This window comes from Panthera uncia, chromosome A2 (genome assembly GCF_023721935.1).
Source record: "Panthera uncia isolate 11264 chromosome A2, Puncia_PCG_1.0, whole genome shotgun sequence".
Lineage (NCBI taxonomy): Eukaryota > Metazoa > Chordata > Mammalia > Carnivora > Felidae > Panthera > Panthera uncia.
Window position 1 is genome coordinate 54979287 of NC_064816.1, and position 20734 is coordinate 55000020.

Genomic DNA, 20734 nt, shown 5'->3' on the forward strand with positions numbered 1-20734 from the left:
TACTAAATATTTTATGGGAGATACTTTGGGACCGTGCAGTTAGCCAGTTTCTGCTTAAGCTTTCGCCTAGGGTTTAGTTTCTCCGTTTGCAGAAGACACTGTGGCTTCTGTCTTGGTTGCTGTCGCTCTCTGGAGCAGAAAGCCATTGTTCTCCCAGGAGAGGAGATTGGCAAAGGTGAAGGCGTGTGCAGTCGGGCGCCCCGCAGGCCTCCCGTTGCCCTGGAGACGGGGTCCTTCCTCCGTGGGCGCCGCCATCTTGTGGCGCCAGCCCGGGCCCAATGAGTAGCTGCACTGTGGCCGGAGGCGGGGCGGCGGCGGCGGCGCTCCGCGCGGCCTGCGGCTCAGCTCGTCCCGGTCATGGAGGCGCCCGCCGCCCGCCTGCTACTGCTTCTGCTGCTCGGGGCCTGGGCCCCGGCGCCGGGCAGCGCCTCCCCGGAGGCACCGCTGCTGGTCAACGAGGACGTGAAGCGCACGGTGGACCTCAGCAGCCATCTGGCCAAGGTGACGGCCGAGGTGGTCCTGGTGCACCCGGGCGGCGGCTCCTCGTCCCGCGCCGCCTCCTTCCTCCTGGCCCTGGAGCCCGAGCTCGAGGCCCGGCTGGCGCACCTCGGGGTACAGGTGAGTGCGAGCGGGCCTCGGGTGCCGCGCCCCTCCCGGCCTCGGAGGAAACGCGGAGCCGTGGGCGTCTGCGCGCGCTCGTTCCGCCGCCTCGGACACGTCAGCGTAAGGCTGCTGGAGAGCGGCCGCCGCCCACGTGGGCAACCGCCCCGACCGCGGTCCCCCAGTCCTCACCGCGGGCCCCTCCTGGGCCGCCGGGCGGACCCCGCGGCTGGCCTCGGGCCGTGCGAGCCCCCCAGTCCGGGGAAGCCAGGGGAGGGGCCGCCTCTGGAAGGGCCTGACGGGGCGCGGGAGTGCAGCAAACTTGTCGTGTCCCACGACTTGACGCGGGAGCCCATCTGGAGGACCAAGACGTGAGCCCAGATGGGTATCATTCCCTTAATTCGGTGTCTGGCCCATTGTAGGTGCTTCGTTCTAGCCATCATCCCGTACAATCAGAAATGTAACATTGCGTGTTTTCCCGTTTGTAATTTGAAACCGTTGTTGTAATGTACTTAAGGTTGCTAAGAATGCTTTTTAAATTTTGTCCCTCTCCTTAAAGTTATTTTAAAAAGGCATATAGGTAATGAAACCTCTTTTGAACTGTACAGAAAGGTAAAGTCCCAATTCACTCCCTTCCCCCTACCGGTTCTCATTCTTGCACTTAGCAGTATAGGGCTTGGAAGTTTGCTATTGTTCTTGTTCACGGCGTTTCAGTGAACACTTTTACAACTCGAGGAAAGGAAACGTTGGCTTACGTATTCATAGGTTTGGCTTTTTATTACTATTTTCATTAAACAACATCCGTTAAGTGATTACCCAATTATTTGTTGCGAGGAGAATAGTCATTACAGTGTCATATTGTAAGTACACCTTCCTCTCTGACCGAATCTGGAGCTATAAAGCTGGGTTTATGGAGACCATACTTCTAAAACGACTCCTGTTCCCTTTTGTGCCTTGTCCATGATGGAACGCACGGTTTTACTCAAAGGTGTGTGTAAAGATGGATCAAAACTTCATTTAAGTTGGTGCTGCCACCTTTGAATGTTTTGAATGTTAAATCCCATTCTTTTATTCAAACTAGTCCTGATTTATTGAAGTTGCCACGAGACAGTAGCAGAAGCCGTCTGCCATCATGCTGGAGAATGCTTTTGAGCAAGCTAGATTACCGTACCACATGTCTTACTGGCAGTCTGCTTTGTGTTGGGTAGGTCGTTTAAGTACATTCTCTTTAACCCTCACAACGACCCTTTGAGGTGTGTGTAGGCCTACTGCGGGTGAGGAGTGCAGTCTAGGAGTTATTTAAACCTCCCTGTGTCAGGTTTTAGAGCAATGAGTGAACCTGGGCTTAGGTTAGTTTCAAACGTTGTGTGCTCTTCGCTTTACCACGTTGCCTCATTTGGTCCAGATGTCTCTGTGGTAGGGCTGTGTTGGGATGTAAGAGCGGCAGTCACATTACCAAATTTATTCAAAATCATTTAATTTCGTAGTTTCATGAGAGGCACAAGTTAAATGGAGGTATGTGTTCCCTTATACTCCTGTCCCAATGGGAAGTGTAACTGGACGTTACACTTAGCAAAGAGGGTGTGTTCTCTTCAACGGTTGACTTGGAGGCGTTGGTGAGATGGCCAGAAGTTTTTTCAGTAGGTTATCTTCAGCCCTCCATGTAGAATATCAGGAACTGGTTTGAAGGGACAATGGTGATTACTGATGAGGAGCTAGTGGTTCCTCATCTTAGTACCAGGACCCATCTTAGTATTTGTCCTGTCGTATGACCCTATATTTGAGATCTTTTGTCTCTCTGATCTTTTATTAATTAATATCTTTTATTAAGACAAATCAACATATAATTGAATAGTGATAAGCACGAGTGTACTAGAATGTTACCATTGTGATAAAATTCCAAAGTGATGAAATTTGTTTTTATTAGCCTGTAGAGCTTTATTGAGGATGGCTGTATAATTACTTTTAGGCATTTTATTTATTATCTTTTTTTTTTTTTTAAAGGATTTTATTTTTAATCCCTATACCCGAAGTGGGGCTGGGACTTACAACGCTGAGATCAGGAGTTGCATGCTCTACCCACTGAGGCAGCCAGGCACCCCTTTTTATTTACTTATTTATTTATTTATTAAATGTTTACTTATTTTGAGAGAGAGAGCGCGTGTGCAGTAGGGGCAGAAAGAGAGGGAGAGAGAATCCCAAGCTGCGCAGAGCCTGACTTGGGCTCTAGTCTTGCTAACCATGATCACATGAACCATGAGATCATGACCTGAGCCAAAATCAGGGGTCAGAGGCTTAACTGACTGAGCCAGCCCGATGCCCTAGGCATTTAAAAATATTAAAAATAGGGGCTCCTGGGTGACTCAGTTGGTTAAGCATCTGACTTTGGCTCAGGTCACGATCTCACGGTTTGTGAGTTCAAGCCCCACGGGCGCTGTGCTGACAGCTCAGAGCCTGGAGCTTGCTTCGGATTCTGTGTCTCCCTCTTTCTCTGCCCTCCCTGACTTGTACTCTGTCACTTTTTCTCTAAAAAATAAACATTAAAAAAAATTTTAAAAATGTTAAAAATGGCTTCTTCTTTGTTATAGTTCTGTGTACCCTAATGGGAAAAAGTTCTTCAGCCCAAAAAGTAGTCTTAATTTTTTTTTTTTTTTTTTTTTTTTAGTAGAGGTTGGGTTGGCAGAGAGATCAGTGTGCATAAGTGTTTTCCTTATAGTCTGTTCTACAGTCTCACGATTCAGGGTGTCTACTCTGAGATAGACCCTGCAGCCTGCTGGAGTTAATATTTTCTTCCTGGTTATACATCTGGTGCAGTGAAGGATAAGAATAAGGGAGTGTGATAAGCAGTGGCTGTTGGCTCCTTCTCCCCAAGGGCTTAGGCCACTGTTGACTTCTTTTATGCAAGTATAACCAGTTTTGGCCCCATGGGAGACTTTTCTACCACAGCAGTAAATAATCCTATTTATTTTCTGTGCACATGTGTATTTGAATGTAAATGAAGAAGAAAACATTGCCTTTATATTTGGAAATGTAAAGTGTGAGTATAAATTGTTTTTTAAAGTTTATTTGAGAGAGAGTACCTGCCACAAGCCTAATTTTTATTTATATGTGTGTATTTGATCATTCAGGAGAATGTTAGGTACTTATAGAGCTCATTATACAGCTTATTCAGTGCAAAAGTAAGTCTTTGGCAATGTTCTTATGTTTCAGATGAAAAAAAAAACATTACTGAAACCAGAATTCAGTCTTTAAAAAGTTCTGGTAGTTTGAGTACTTCACTGTGGACATTCTGAGGCAGTTAGTTAATTGTTGACTCAAACTTAGAGACAAAAGACATAAAAAAAAAAAAAAAAAGAATAACCTCTTCTGTCCTGTTACAGGTGAAGGGAGAAGATGAGGAAGAGAACAATCTAGAAGTACGAGAAACCAAAATTAAGGGTAAAAGGTAAGCTACCAAACAGAGTATCTGCATATCTTTTTCTTGTACAGGTTATCAGATCGCGGTAGGAATCATAAGGTAGGATAGTTGCTTCGGAAATAAATACAGTGTTCGGTGTTTTAGAGGCTGTTTCAATTAATATAGTGTTTGGTAGTCTGCTAATCCCTGTGGGGATAGGGATCCCCAGCCAATGGGTGGAGAGCTGGTATGTGAGAACTCCAGGACGTTGGCCTCAACAAATAGCCACCCATTTGTTGTTGCTACCGTTCTCTTTCCAAAGGGCAGGTAGCTCTTACCCCTTTACCTCTTCTTGAGCCTTCAGGGCACTGAAAGTGATGTTTCTTTGCATGAGGTAGACTGAGCTCTGTGAAGGCTGGGGTTGGGCTTACCTTGTTCTCTGCTTTAACCTCAGCACCCAGCAAGGGGCCTGGCACTTCTTAGTTACTGTAAAACACTTTGTTAAGGATATTTTCCAAAATACATATAAAGCAGGAAGAATTGAATACAGAACCCTCGTATATCTTATCACACAGCTTCAGCAGTTATCAGTATGTTGCATGGTGTCTACTGGGCACTGAAATATTTGTTGAATGAATGATGTAGGAAGAAAACATTTTTTATTTTTATTTTACTTATTTATTTAAATTTTATTTTTTAAAAATATATATCCAAATTCGTTAGCATATAGTGCAACAATGATTTCAGGAGTAGATTCCTTAGTGCTCCTTACCCATTTAGCCCATCCCCCCTCCTACAACCCCTCCAGTAACCCTCTGTTCTCCGTATTTAAGCATCTCTTATGTTTTGTTCCCCTCCCTGTTTTTATATTATTTTTGTTTCCCTTCATGTTCATCTGTTTTGTCTCTTAAAGTCCTCATATGAATGAAGTCATGTGATTTTTGTCTTTCTCTGACTAATTTCGCTTAGCATAATACCCTCCAGTTCCATCCACATAGTTGCAAATGGCAAGATTTCATTCTTTTTGATTGCCGAGTAATACTCCGTCTTTTATGTATACCACATCTTCTTTATCCATTCATCTGTCGGTGGACATTTGGGCTCTTTCCATACTTTGGCTGTTGTCAATAGTGCTACTATAAACATGGAGGTGCATATGCCCCTTCGAAATGGCATCCCTGTATCCCTTGGATAAATACCTAGTAGTGCAATTACTGGGTTGTAGGGTAGTTCTATCTTTAATTTTTTGAGGAAACCCCCATATTATACTGTTATCCAGAGTGGCTGCACCAGCTTGCATTCCCATATTTTAATTTTTTTAATGTTTGTTTATTTTTGAGAGGGAGCGATAGAGTGCAAGCCGGGGAGGGGCAGAGAGAGAGAGAGGGAGACACCAAATCCGAAGCAGGCTCCAGGCTCTGAGCTGTTAGCACAGAGCCCAACATGGGGCTTGAACTCACGAACCATGAGATCATGACCTGAGCCGAAGTCAGATGCTTAACTAATTGAGCCACCTAGGAGCCCCAAAAGAAATTTTTTAGGTTAGTGATTCTTTTTTTTTTTTTTAATGTTTATTATTTTGTTTTTGAGGGTGAGAGCGAGCGAGCAGGGGAAGGACAGGGAGAGAGGGAGACACAGATCAGAGGCAGGCTCCAGGCTCTGAGCTGTTAGCACAGAGCCTGACATGGGGCTTGAACTCACGAGCTGTGAGATCATGACTTGAGCCGAAGTCAGACGTTTAACTGAGCCACCCAGGTGCCCCTAGATTAGTGATTCTTAACTGGGGGAGGGAATGGTCATGTCCTGCTCCCCCCCTGCCCAGGACATTTGGCAATCTTTGGAGACATTTTTAGTTACAGCTGAGGGGTGCTACTGGCATCTAGTGGGTAGAGCCAGGGATGCTGCTAAACATCTATAATACCCAGGATGAGTCCCTCCTCCCAGCAGAGAGTTCTCCACTCACAAATGCCAGTAGTGCTAAGAAATCCTGTTTGCTCAGGCAAATAGCTTTAGCTTATGCTGCAGTTTATCATAAAAAGAAGAAAAATAATTTGATTCTTAACTAGCAAACCATTGAGCCTTACAGCTATTGGTCCCCATACAATTTAGAAAGTGTTAAGTTCGGTCTCCCTGCTTGGCAGAGGTTTTGTTTGTTTGTTTCTGCTTTTTTTGTTTGTGTGTGTGGTGTTTTTTTTGTTTTTGTTTTTGTTTTTGTTTTTGTTTTGTTTTTTTTTTTTTTTGCTTGGCATAGTTTTAAAAACTTTTCTCATTAGTTTTGAATTTTTTAAAAAATGAGAATATGACTTAATTATTGTTCTCTTTCTTTCTTTCTTTCTTTCTTTTTCTTTCTTTCTTTCTTTCTTTTTTTATGTTTATTTTTGAGACAGAGACAGAATAGGAGCAGGGGAGGGGCAGAGAGAGGGAGATAATAGAATCTGAAGCAGGCTCCAGACTCTGAGCTGTCAGCACAGAGCCTGACCTGGGGCTTGAACTCATGGACCATGAGATAATGACCTGAGCTGAAGTCAGACACTTAACTGGCTGAGCCACCCAGGTGCCCCAATAACAATTTTTTTCTTATGCATTTGCTCATTCATACAAAATTTTATGTAATGGTATATCAATGGGATCATTTTAAATTTATTAATCTATGTAAAGCTTAATGGCAACATTAAACAAGTCATTTATCCTGCAGCCCTAATGCGACCACTGAAATATCTTTGTTCTGATCCGTGAAAAAATCTCCTTATACACCAGTATAGTCAGCTCTGTGCTGTCTGCCCAGCCTTTTATCAACCAGAAACCTTCATTAGCTGGTGCTTCTGAGTTGCAGTAAGAATTGATGTTTCTAATGATGACCCTGGAGCACTGAAAGGTTGTTAAAGTGAGATTCAGTTTTGCTGGGACATGTCATGTGAAAAGGTGGGGTTGTGTCACATTGTGTCGATGGGCTAGAGGGAGAAAGAGTTTGGGGGTTAATTAGGGAGAGATGCAATGATCTAGGCAAGGGAGAGTTGCTTGAACTGAGGTGGGCAGCAGTGGAAAGCCAGGAAGGGATGAATTTGAGCGACATTCTAAGGCAGAATTAACCAGATATTGAGGATGGAGTAGAGTGAGGCATCAGAACATGCCAGAGGGTTTGGTTTAGAAATGGTTAGATGGTGGTAATAACAGAGTAAGTAATCAGGATCATGAATGATACAGGTGTGTTCAGTGGTCAGTAGAGCTGTCTAGTGAACATTTGAAAATAGGAGTTTAGTGCTCAGGGCAGAGTGTGGGAAGAGAAGCAACTTGAAGCCAAGAATTGGTTAAGACTACCCTGGGAAAAGGTGTAGGGCTTATATTTTGAGTGGGTACTTCAGAGTAGGGATAGGATGTGTGATGGTGTAACTGATGAACACATGTCAGTTCTTCAAGGCGTGTCAGCAAAAGTGATCCACGTTCTGACCTTGGAGGACAAATTGCATGGAAGCATGTTAAATGCCTTTAATTTTCCACTGACGGTTTCTGAGTCTACCAAAAATTATCTCCTGGGTTAGAAAACTCAGGTTCATTTTTGAGTTAATATCTTCTGGATTTTAGTAGTTTCCAGGGCATCTCTTTTTGTTTAAAATGCTAGTAGCTTAATTTTTATTTTAGTTATTAGAGTGATAACAAGCTCATAAAACGGATTGGAAAAAAATAACAAAATGAAGCTTAACCTCCACGAGACGATTACCATTAACATTTCAGAAACATTCATTGTAATGTTTTTCTTCACATATATTTATATGTTTATACTTTAGGAAGGAATCATACTGTGTTGTTTGTAAACTGATTTCTGTTATTTGCATCGGATGTGGAAATGCTTAATATCTCTACAGATCCAAACATCTTTTTTAGTGGCTGCCAGAATTCCTCTGCTGTAATGCTTTTAGCTATTATCCTGTTGTTGGACTTTTATGTTTTGTACTCCATTATTATTATAAACAACTTTGAAATAATACCCATACATTTGTCTTAAAAGGCTTAAATTAGTAGGTTAAAGGTGATCTCTTGAAGATAACTGCTTTCGTCTTTGGTACAAAATGTTGCTGTGACCTTGAGTTGCTAGCCCTGTTTTCAAAAACCCTTCATCTCTTAATTCTCTTGCCTTGTTCTTCCTCCAGTGGGAGATTCTTCACAGTCAAGCTCCCGGTTGCTCTCGATCCTGGGGCCAAGGTTTCCGTCATCGTGGAGACAGTCTATACCCATGTGCTTCAGCCGTATCCGACCCAGATCACCCAGTCAGAGAAACAGTTTGTAGTGTTCGAGGGGAACCATTATTTCTACTCTCCCTATCCGACTAAGACACAGACGATGCGTGTGAAGCTTGCCTCCCGAAATGTGGAGAGCTACACCAAGTTGGGGAATCCCACGCGCTCTGAGGACGTCCTGGATTATGGACCTTTCAGAGACATCCCTGCTTATAGTCAGGTAGGCTTGTGTGGAGTCCATTCTGTCTCTCTTGCCTTCAGAGAGTCTCTTCTGGAGTGACTGCTAGTTGACTGGCTGTGAAACTACTAGTTTCACCTGCTGTGAAATGACTCCATGGGGGTCACCTTTCTCATTTTGGGAGTACAGATAGAGGTTCGGAGGTTTAGGAGGATTTTTTCAAAAGGCTCTAATAAGGAAAAACATGGCAAATGAACCTTATAAATTTTGCAACTTGGAGTTTTTCAGGCAGTGACACATGAGCTGATCCGAATTACTGCATAAGAATTTAGGACCTGACAAAGGCTAATATTAGCCAATGACAATGATTACTAGAGATTGCTGAGGTTGAAGGAGACAGAGTTTATCTGCAGGTACTGCAGGAGGTTTCCTAATACCGAACCCCAAATGTAGACAGTAGTGTCTGTACAAATAAGATGGGCCAAGGCAGGTCTCTCCCCTTGGAAGTCTTGCCAACAGATGAAGTGAGATCTCAAACTGCCTGTGGGCAAGTATGCCAGACGGAGAAGAGGAGCTGGACAGAACATGCCTTGTCCATCCCTCTCAAATTTACAATTACTTAGGGTGTATGGGTCCTCTGGACAAAAAGGCCCAGAGTCTTATACTAACAGAACTCCCATCACATGAAATTAAATGTGAGCCCAGAGGCATTAACTTCCTAAATGCATGCAGGCAGTGGAGGAGAAGGGGATTGGGAAGGGAGAACAACTTGCTGACTGTCTTTTGTCCTGGGCTCTGTAGTTAGTGTATTCAGTATGATCATTCATTTCATTGAATCATAGTTAAAAAACATAGTTAAAATATTTGTTTTTATCCTCTAGCTATAGAGGAGGAAACAGACTCAGTGAAGCTAAATGACTCCTCCAAGACTAGAGTAACAAATAAAGTAGCTTCCAGGGACGGTGGGCAGTTGTGTGTAGCACAGTGTTAGCAAATATACTCACATGAAAAAATAATAATACAAAATAAGGAGGTAGCATTTGGAGAGCTGAAGTGGGGGTTGGGGGAGAAGGACAAGGCATTGTGGGTAGAGGTCTGGAGATGGGAGACCGGGCGCTGTGCTGGCTGGGGTGGCTGCTGGGGTCATAAGGCAGTCTGCCTTACTGAGCCTAGGCGTTGGGCCTTAAATACAGAGGGAGCAGTCAAGGCTTAAAAAAGACTTTGTTGTTACAGGAAAGTTCAAACATATCCAGGAGTATGGAAAATAGTATAAGCTCCCATACACCGATCACTTAGATTCAGTGGTTTTCACAATATTACTGCACTTGAGCGCTCTCTTTTTCCTCTGCTTTAATATTTTAAACCAAATCTTGGGAGGAATCCTGTCATTTCAACCCATGTACTTGTTTATCATCTCTAAAATACATGGAGGAAAAAAAAATGAATAAAATAAAATACATGGAGGAGTGTCCGGGTGGCTCAGTTGGTTAAGTATCCTGACTTTGGCTCAGGTAAAGATCTCATGGTTCATGGGTTCAAGCCCCACATCGGGCTCTCTGCTGTCAGCACAGAGCCTGCTTCGGATCTTCTGCTCCCCTCCCCTTCACTTGCTCTCTCAAAAATAAACATTAAAAAAAAAAATAACATGGATATTTAAGACTTCTTTTCATTTCTGTGTTTAGAACATATGTTAATGAGGATGTACAAAGTAGTTCTAATGTCACTTGAAATAATTATTTCTTTCTCAGATGTCAGTTTGACATAGTTAGGGCTATTCATTTTGGGTCATTTTCAACTGTTAAGAATTTATTTTAATTTAATTTTATAAAATGATGGTATATTGGGAGAACTTTAGCTTCCACTTTTACCTTCTGTCTGTTCTTGGTGACCATGTATACTAGTTTTTGGTTTATTTTTCTAAATTTTTTTTTTTTTTTAAGTTTATAAATTTATTTTCGAGAGAGAGAGTGTGAGCAGGGGAGGGAGAGAGAGAGGGAGAGCGAGAATACCAAGTAGGCTCCGTGCTCAGTGCAGAGTCTGATGTGATGTGGGGTTTAATCTCACAATGGTGAGATCATGACCTGAGCAGAAATCAAGTCGGATACCTAACCGACTGGGCTACCCTGACACCCCTCTAATTTTTTTTTCTATGAATATATGTAGACTGTAGTAAATGTATTTATGTTCCCCCATTTCTCTAAAATTAGCACCCTGTGTTTACTGTGGCCCCATGGGTTTTGGGGGGGAGTGAGAGTGATGCTCTGTGATTCCTGGTGTAGTTACCATGTGGATAGAGAGTCCTGGGGGCTTGTACTTCTGGGGCTGAGGGACTGGCCACTCTGTGGGTTGTGTTTCCTCTAACTGCATATTTATTTCTTTTTCTTAAAACTGAGTGACCATTCATTTCATGTTAAGGACAGAGGTTTGTTTATTCTCCTACATAGGCTTTTAAATTTTGAATATTTTGGATTTTTGACTTCATTTTATTTTATTTATTTACTTAACAATTTTTATATTTTTTGAAAAGTTTATTCATTTAATACTTCTGAGAGAGAACGCATGTATGTGTGTGCACAAGTGGGGTAGGGGCAGAGAGAGAGAGAGAGAGGGAGGGAGGGAGACACAGAATCTGAAGCAGGCTCCAGGCTCTTGAACTGTCAGCACAGAGCCTGATGTGGGGCTCAAACTCACAAACTTAGAGATCATGACCTGCACCGAAGTCGGACACTTTACCGACTGAGCCACCCAAGCACCCCTCTTACTTCATTTTAAAATAACAAAATGTTGGGGCGCCTGGGTGGCGCAGTCGGTTAAGCGTCCAACTTCAGCCAGGTCACGATCTCGCGGTCCGTGAGTTCGAGCCCCGCGTCAGGCTCTGGGCTGATGGCTCGGAGCCTGGAGCCTGTTTCCCATTCTGTGTCTCCCTCTCTCTCTGCCCCTCCCCCGTTCATGCTCTGTCTCTCTGTGTCCCAAAAATAAACAAAAAACGTTGAAAGAAAAAAAAAAAATTAAAAAAAAAAGTAAAATAACAAAATGTTCATGAGATACTTACTTGGCAAATATAGAGGAAAATGTGATGCCAGTTGACATCTACTTTTGACATTGTCGTAACTGAGTCCTTTCTAAGCATAGGGACTTTTTAATGTGGGAATCATATTGTGTATAAAGTATTGCATGATACTTTTGCCTCCTAGGATATTCTGTAAACATTTTACATTACCTTTGTAAACTGTTTTTAATAGCCACTTAAGATCCTATGATTTAGTGTATCTTACAGTATATTTGCCAAGTTTCCTATATGGTGGACAGTTAGGTTTTAAAAAGTTTAATACTATGGCACAAAAACAGACATTCGGATCAATGGAACAGAATAGAGAACCCAGAAATGGACTATGGCCAACTAATCTTTGACAAAGCAGGAAAGAATATCCAATGAAATAAAGACAGTCTCTTCAAGTGGTGCTGGGAAAACTGGACAGTGACATGCAGAAAAATGAATCTGGACCACTTTCTTAAACCGTACACAAAACTAAACTCAAAATGGATGAAAGACCTAAACGTCAGATTTGACCTTGGCCGCAGCAACTTCTTACTCAACATGTCTCTGGAGGCAAGGGAAACCAAAGCGAAAATGAACTATTGGGACCTCATCAAAATAAAAAGCTTCTGCACAGTGAAGGAAACAATCAGCAAAACTAAAAGGCAACCAACGGAATGGAAGAAGATATTTGCAAATGACATATCCGATAAGGGTTAGAATTCAAAATCTGTAAAGAACTTAATCCAACTCAACACCCAAAAGTCAAACAATCCAGTGAAGAAATGGGCAAAAGACAGGAATAGACACTTCTCCAAAGAAGACATCCAGATGGCCAACTGACACATGAAAAAATGCTCAACATCTCTCATCATCAGGGAAATACAAATCAAAACCACAATGAGAGACCACCTCACTCCTGTCAGAATGGCTAACATTAACAACTCAGGCAACAACAGATGTTGGCAAGGATGCGGAGAAAGAGGATCCCTTTTGCACTGCTGGTGGGAATGCAAACTGGTGCAGCCACTCTGGAAAACAGTATGGAGGTTCCTCAAAGAACTAAAAATAGAGCTACCCTACGACCCAGCAGTTGCACTACTAGGCATTTATCCATGAGATACGGGTGTGTTGTTTCGAAGGGGCACATGCACCCAGTGTTTGTAGCAGCACTGTCAAAAATAGCCAAAGTATGGAAAGAGCCCAGATGTCCATCGACGGATGGATAAAGATGTGGTATATAGATACAATGGAGTATTACTCAGCAATCAAAAAGAATGAAATCTTGCCATTTGCAACTACATGGATGGAACTAGGGGGTATTATGCTAAGTGAAATTAGAGAAAGACAAATGTCATATGACTTCACTCATATGAGGACTTTAAGAAGCAAAACAGATGAACATAAGGGAAGGGAAGAAAAAATAATATAAAAACAGGGAGGGGGACAAAACAGAAGAGACTCATAAATATGGAGAAAAAAGGGGGTTATGGGGGGGGGGGGGGGGGGGGGGATGGGCTAAATGGATAAGGGGCATTAAGGAATCTACTCCTGAAATCATTGTTGCACCATATGCTAACTTGGATGTAAATTAAAAAAAAAATAGAACTCAATAGCCAAATTATGAAAGAGCCCAAATAAAGAAGATGTGGTATATATACTCAATGGAATATTACTTGGCAATCAAAAAGAATGCAGTCTTGCCACTTGCAACAGTGTGGATGGGACTAGAGTGTATTATGCTAAATGAAATACGCCAGTCAGAAAAAGATCAGTCTCATATGATTTCACTCATATGTGGAATTTAAGCAGCACAACAGATGAACATAGAGGAAGAGAAGGAAAAATAAGATAAAAATAGGGAGGCAAACTGTAAGAGGTCTTAAACACAGAGAACAAATTAAGGGTTTCTGGAGGGGAGGTGGATAGGGAAAGGCTAAATGGGTGATGGGCATTAAAGAGGGCACTTGTTGGGACGAGCACTGGGTGTTATATGTAAGTGATGAATCACTGGGTTCTACTCCTGAAACCACTACTACACTGTATGTTAACTAACTTGAATTAAAAAAAAAAAAGTTTAGGGGCGCCTGGGTGGCGCAGTCGGTTAAGCGTCCGACTTCAGCCAGGTCACGATCTCACAGTCCGTGAGTTCGAGCCCCGCGTCAGGCTCTGGGCTGATGGCTCGGAGCCTGGAGCCTGTTTCCGATTCTGTGTCTCCCTCTCTCTCTGACCCTCCCCCGTTCATGCTCTGCCTCTCTCTGTCCCAAAAATAAAATAAAAAACGTTGGAAAAAAAAAAAAAGTTTAATACTATAACGTTAATATCTTTGCATATGACTTTTTATATATTGTCAGGGTAGATTTTCTTTTAAATGTTTGTTTATTTTTGAGAGAGAGCAGGGGACAGGCAGAGAGAGAAGGGAGAGAATCTGAAGCAGTCTCCACGCTGCTAGAGAGCCCGATGCGGGGCTCGAACTGACGAACCGTGAGATTGTGATCTGAGCCGAAGTGGGACACTAAACTGACTGAGCTACCTAGGCGCCCCTCTTTTAAAGTTTTTACTTTAATTCCAGTTAGATAACATACGGTGTAGTATTAGTTTCAGGAGTACAATGCAGTGATTAAACCATGCAACACCTAGTGCTCATTGCATCCAGTGTAATCCTTAATCACCTTCACCTATTTAACCCATCCCCCCACCCTCCTCCACTCTGATAGCCACCAGTTCTTTATAGTTAAGAACCTGTTTCTTGGGGCGCCTGGTGGCTCAGTCGGTTAAGCATCCAACTTCAGCTTGGGTCATGATCTCATGGTTTGTGTGTTCAAGCCCTGCATGGGTCTTTGTGCTGGCAGTGCCCTTCTTCTCAAAAGGAGAGAGAGAGATTGTTTTGTGTTTGTCTTGCTCTCGCTGACTTATTTTGCTAAGCACTATATTATGTTGTGTATGTGTATGCCACATCTCATCCATTCATTGGTTGACAGACACTTGGGCTGATTCCATATCTTGGCTGTTGTAAATAATGCTGCTATAAACATAGAGGTGCATGTATCCCTTTGAATTGGTGTTTTTGTTTTTGTATTTTTGGGGTGAGTACCCCGTAGTTTCAGTAGTGCTGGATCATAAGGTAGTTCTGTCTTTAACTTTTTGAGGAACCTCCACACTGTTTTCCAGAGTGGATGCACCAGTTTGCGTTCCCACCAACAGTGCACGCACAAGGGTTCCCTTTTCGCACATCCTCACCAACACCTGTTTCTTGTGTTGTTGAGTTTAGCCTTTCTCAAGAGTTGTGAGATGATACCTGATTGTAGTTATTTGCATTTCCCTCATGTTGGGTGATGAGCATCTTTTCATGTGTTTGTCAGCCATAGGATAGATTTTCTGAAGTAAAAGTTTTTAAATTAAGGCATATGAACATTTAAAAATTTTTTTTTGAATGTTTATTTTTGAAAAAGGGCATCTGCACGCACAAGTGGGGGGGGGGGCTGACACAGAAGATCTGAAGCTGGCTCTATGCTGACAGCAGAGAGCCTGATGTGGGGCACAAACTCACAAACCGCCAGATCACGATCTGAGCTGAAGTCAGATGCTTAACCGACTGAGCCACCCAGGTGCCCCTAAAAATCTTTTGATGCATATTGCCAAGTGGTTTTTCAAAGGGTTATAAGCCAATTTATCATGGCATCAGCAGTCAGAAACTGCTGGTTTCCTTGCACCCTTGTCACTATTGGCATTAAATAATACGATATGGATGAAATTGAACTTTTAAAAATCCAGTCCTAGAATGAGTGAATAAAGTAGTAGGATATATGAGAATGAATACAGTGTCCTTTTCATGGTCTTTTGGGGAAGAAGGGTATTTTTCTGATCCTTCTGTCCTTTTAGATACCATTTTTTAAGGTTCCAGGTGTGTATTCATAGAGGGGCATTTATATTACTTAGTGATTGGGAGGAATTAATACTAATTTCAGTGGTGAAATTGGCAAAGTGGAGGAGGAATTGCCAAAAGTATTTCCTTTAATTCTCTGAGATGTCATTGGGAGGCATTATTTACTGTGGAGGAGTGCAGAGCCAGAACTACAGAGTTGAAGACCCGAAGACTTAGTATTGCCACTTAGATTCATTTATGACCTTGAATATGTTAAAACTGCTGGGCCTCGGTTTTTTTAATTTGTAAAATGAGATGGGTAGTACCTCACTGTGTTGTTTTGAGCATTAAATGATCATACATTTGTTTAGAGCTCATAAAAGTGACTACCAGATAACATGTTAGCTCCATACGTGTTAGCTGAAAAAGTCTTCCATGAACTTTTCTTTATAAGTCTTCTTATGTGCTAGAAAAATTCAGTAATGTTATGAATCATCCTCAGTTGAGGTTATTTGCTAGCTCATTGGGTAGAGATCATGTCTTTATTAGATCATGAATATTACCTAGTCACACTTTTTCTTTATTATAGTTTAAGGTTTCATTTTATGTTAAAACTGGAAAAATTATTTAAAAGGCAATTTAAAAAGCTCATTGTAGAAATTTTGCAAATAGAATGTACAAGGAGAAAGAAATAATCTATAACTGTTACTTGGGATTCTCATGTATTTCATTCCACCGTTTTTTTTTTTTTTTTTTTTTTTTTGTGTCCTTTTACTCATATGGTGGCTATAAGATGAGTGGAGCATAGAAGTTTTTGTTTTTAAAATACAAATGAAAAAAAAAAATTAAAAAAAAAAAAAGAGGGGCGCCGGGGTGGCTCAGTCGGTTAAGCGTCTGACTTCAGCCCGGGTCATGATCTCGCGGTCCGTGAGTTCGAGCCCCGCGTCGGGCTCTGCGCTGATGGCTCAGAGCCTGGAGCCTGCTTCTGATTCTGTCTCCCTCTCTCTCTGTCCCTCCCCCGTTCATGCTCTGTCTCAAAAATAAATAAATGTTAAAAAAAAAAAAATTAAAATACAAATGATGGGGAGGGTGGGTGATGGGTATTGAGGGCACCTGTTGGGATGAGCACTGGGTATTATATGGAAACCAATTTGACAATAAATTTCATATTAAGAACAAAACAAAATAAAAAAAACCACAAATGATACTTACGTTGGAATCTAAAGCAATTTCGTGTATCCTATTTTTCTATTTAATAATATATCCTGAATGTTTATTTCTGTATGCCAGTAAAAAGTCCCAGTAAGCGTCATTTTAGAATGTGGCCCACAGTAGATATACCATAATTTAACCATTCTGTTGCTGATACATGGATTGTCTCCAGTTTATTTGAAACTAGTATTGATTCATTTGTCACTTGTTTCCTTCCTTTATAGGATACTTTTAAAGTACATTATGAGAACAACAGCCCTTTCCTGACCATCACCAGCATGACCCGAGTCATCGAGGTCTCTCACTGGGGTAACATTGCTGTGGAAGAAAATGTGGACTTGAAGCATACAGGGGCTGTGCTGAAGGGGCCCTTTTCACGCTATGATTACCAGAGACAGCCAGATAGTGGAATAGCCTCCATCCGCTCATTTAAGGTATGGGGTCTTCAACCAGACAGTGGGAGAAAGTATCATTTTATCATATCTGCCCTTTCTTTTGCTTTTTTAAAGTATCTGAATATTGACCGTTGTTTGGGATTGTTTGGTGTTCAAGTAGTTGAGCTCACAGTGTTAGAACCAGCAGAAAGAATCTTTAAAAAAAAGTGCCCCCATTTGTATATGTAGGCCACGTGTTTGTTTGTTTTTTTAATGATTTTATTTATTTAGTTTTTGTTGTTTTTGGTTTTTTTTTTAAATTTTATTTTTAAATAATATCTACACCCACCATGGGTCTTACACTCATAACCCTGCAATCAAGAGTCGCATACTCCAATGACTGAGCAGCCAGGTGCCCTAAAGTAGGCCATGTTTTTAAAAGAAAACTTGAATAATAGAAACAGGAAGACCAAACCACCACCCAGACATTACTATTGCTCATATTTTAATATTTCTTTTTTCTTTTATAATGCTCTTTTAAAAAGATACGTGATTATATTGCATATGAAGTTGTATATATTTTTTGTCTTGTAAATAAGAGAGTGTACAGTGGAAAGCTGAAAACATGCACAGTTGAAAACCCCCTTGAGGGGTGCCTGGGTGGCTCAGTCAGTTGAGTGTCCGATTTCGGCTCAGGTCATGATCTCACATCCGTGAGTTCGAGCCCCGCGTCGGACTCTGTGCTGACAGCTCAGAGCCTGGAGCCTGTTTCAGATTCTGTGTCTCCCTCTCTCTGACCCTCTCCCGTTCATGCTCTGTCTCTCTCTGTCTCAAAAAATAAATAAACGTTAAAAAAAAAGAAAACCCCCTTGAGAAACACAGACGTTAGGGGTGCTAGCCCCCCACACAGTTGAAAGTCTGTGTATAACTTTTGACTCTCTGAAAATTTAACTACTTATAGCCTCCTGTTTTCTGGAAGCCTTCCTGATAACATAAACAGTCCATTATGACATTGTTTGGTATGTCGTATGTATTAATTATATACTACATTCTTATGACAAAGTAAGCTAGAGAAAAAAAAGAAAATCATAAGGAAGAGAACATGGCATTTAAGTACTGTATTTACTGAAAAAAAATCCACATATAAGTGGACTCATGCAGTTTATGAACAACTCATGTTGTTCAAGGGTCAGCTGTTCTTCTGTTTTATAGAAGGGCTCATTATGTGAATGGAAGTGTTAGCATTATTTCTTCCTGATTACGAAAAGATACTTACAGATTTGGAAGCCACAGTAAAGAGGTGGAGAAACCCTCCATGACCCTGCCACCTAGCGATTTGATGTAATTTCTTCCATTTTCATGTTTCTCTCCCTGCAGAGTAGTTTAAAGATTATTTTTATCTTTGTATTAATCGTTTAGTATTCGTAAAGGTATTTACAATTCTCTTCATTATTTATTGTTCAGGAGAATTTGGCTATTTACCATGATTGAGAAATAGTTACAATATCTAGAAATTTTGAAGCCTTGGGTGTGGGGATGGTAGTTAGACCTCTTTTTAGGTTGTTTCCAGTTTGGGGACTGTTTTAATTAAGTATTGCTACAAGGAGGCTCTTGGTGTAGAAAATCTTTTCTGTCATTAGGATCATCTCCTGTGAGTAAGTTTCTGGAGGCTTTCAGGCATGTCCCTTCTTTTGCAGACCATCCTCCCTGCTGCTGCCCAGGATGTTTACTACCGGGATGAGATTGGCAACGTTTCCACCAGCCACCTCCTTATTTTGGACGACTCTGTAGAGATGGAAATCCGGCCTCGCTTCCCTCTGTTTGGCGGGTGGAAGACTCATTACATTGTTGGCTACAACCTCCCAAGCTATGAGTACCTCTATAATTTGGGTCAGTCTTTAGTACTTAGTGCTTAGGGGAGAGACTATCATTATCTTTCATTTCCTGCATTTTTATTTCTACTGGTGTTCGTTTGTTTTGAGAATTACCAGTCGTTTTTGATGGGAAGAGAGAATTATCATTTTTTGGAAGGCTGGGATAGCAGGAACAACTTTTCATGGGTGGAGATAAATTACTGTTGTAAAAGTAATGCCTGCATATAATAGTTCACACAGCCTAGTTAAAATCCTTCTAACCCCCGGTTCCATCATAAGACAGAGCTGCGTAAGTTTTTTTTAATTTGAGGTATTTAAAAAATTAAGGAAAACTCAGAATAATAAGCACTTTTATGTGAGCACCCAGAACTAATCATTATAATGATTTGGCCATATTTTCTTCAAGTCTTTCTTTTTAAAATCTTTTAAACACAAAATTGAATGTAGAAAACCATACAAAACAGATGTATAGCTCAGTAAATGACTAGAACACCTTGTAAACACCACTCAGGTCAAGAAGTTGAACTTTGCCAGCCAGCCAAAAGGCTCTCCATGTACCTCTTCCTTCCCCACAACCGTAGTTACCATCCTGACTCTTGGTAGCCACTTTCTTGACTTTCTTCATAGCTTTATCACCCAAGTGTACTTCTCTAGATAATCTACTTTAGTCTTGCCCTTTCAAAAAATTCGATGTCTTATCAGTCTCTAATAATCCACAGTCCCTCCTGTGTGTGTGTGTGTGTGTGTGTGTGTGTGTGTGTGTGTTGAATACAGTTTATCTGTTGAAGAACTTGAGCCACTGGTAGTGTAGTCTCCAGTCTGGATTTTGCTGACTGCTTACTCAAAATGCGGTTCCTGTATTATTCCTATATTATTCAGTGTATTCCTGTATCTTCAGTATTTCTTGCAAATTGATAGCTGTTAACCTTCCTTGCTGTCTTACGAAAAGACATTCTTGGTTCAACTTGTATATTTTCATTTCTTGTTTTTTTTTTTTTTTTTAAGTTTTATTTATTTAAGTAATCTCTACACCCAGCGTGGGGCTCAAACTCACAACTTTGAGATTAAGAGTTGCATGCTCTTCTGACTGAGCCAGTCAGGCACTCCTCAACTTGTTTATTTTCTGTCCCAGACCTGGAATCAGCTTTTTCTCTTTAAAGCTCTGGTTTCTTCTTGTGGAAAAGGGTGTTTTAAGACCACAACCTGAGAACTAGGAATGTTTATTGCGCTTAGTTTGGTCAATTTCTAGGCCTTTTCGGGGCGCCTGGGTGTATCAGTCAATTAAGCATCTGACTCTTGATTTCGGCTCAGGTCATGATCTAATAGTTCATGAGTTCAAGCCCTACGTTGGGCTCCATGCTGACAGTGTGCAGCCTGCTTGGGATTCTCTCTTTCCCCCATCTCTCTGCTCCTCCCCCACTTACGAGCATGCTCGCTTGCTCTCTCTCTCTCAAAAATAAACTTAAAAAATTTTTTTCTAGGCCTTTTCAGTTAATGGAGTTAAGTATATATTATGTCTTTGTATAAACAAAATTATGAAGTTTTATAGTTACTTAATAGTATGAGCTATAGGGATTTTGTTCCTGTTATATCTGTACTTAGTTCCATACTGAGAATTCTTGTTCTGAAGGACAGAGAAGGTGACAGAATTAGAGCATTCCACAGTTGTTTTATCCCACACCTGCTACACAGCAGTCTCAGAATAAAAACGATCACACTGCCACTTCCAATATGGTTACTGAAAAGAGTTAGTTTATTTATTTATTTATTTTTGGAATATCCTCTCCCCATTCTGCCCCATTTTTTTTTTTAAAGTTTTTAAATGTTTATTATTTTTGAGAGAGAAAGAGAGGGAGAATGCAGATGGGAGAGGGGCAGAGAGAGAAGGGGACAGAGGATCCAAAGTGGGCTCTGTGCTAACTAACCGCAGCCAGCCCGATATGGGGCTCGAACTCCCAAACC

General features: G+C 41.5%; 1 protein-coding gene across 2 annotated transcripts in view; it reads left to right on the forward strand.

Moving 5' to 3' along the window:
* The first annotated feature begins 264 nt into the window (after positions 1 to 264).
* The window catches only part of RPN1 (ribophorin I), a 30568-nt gene continuing 10098 nt past the window's right edge, over positions 265 to 20734 (forward strand). Inside the window, exons 1-6 of one of the 2 annotated variants that reach the window (XM_049641108.1) lie at positions 736 to 1018; positions 1682 to 1804; positions 3981 to 4045; positions 8146 to 8452; positions 16749 to 16958; positions 18596 to 18788. In XM_049641108.1, coding sequence (XP_049497065.1) covers positions 1733 to 1804; positions 3981 to 4045; positions 8146 to 8452; positions 16749 to 16958; positions 18596 to 18788 — 847 coding nt within the window. In that variant the 5' untranslated portion in view covers positions 736 to 1018; positions 1682 to 1732. Of the gene's footprint in view, positions 619 to 735; positions 1019 to 1681; positions 1805 to 3980; positions 4046 to 8145; positions 8453 to 16748; positions 16959 to 18595; positions 18789 to 20734 lie in introns of those variants that run through there. The other variant, XM_049641107.1, reaches the window with a different exon arrangement.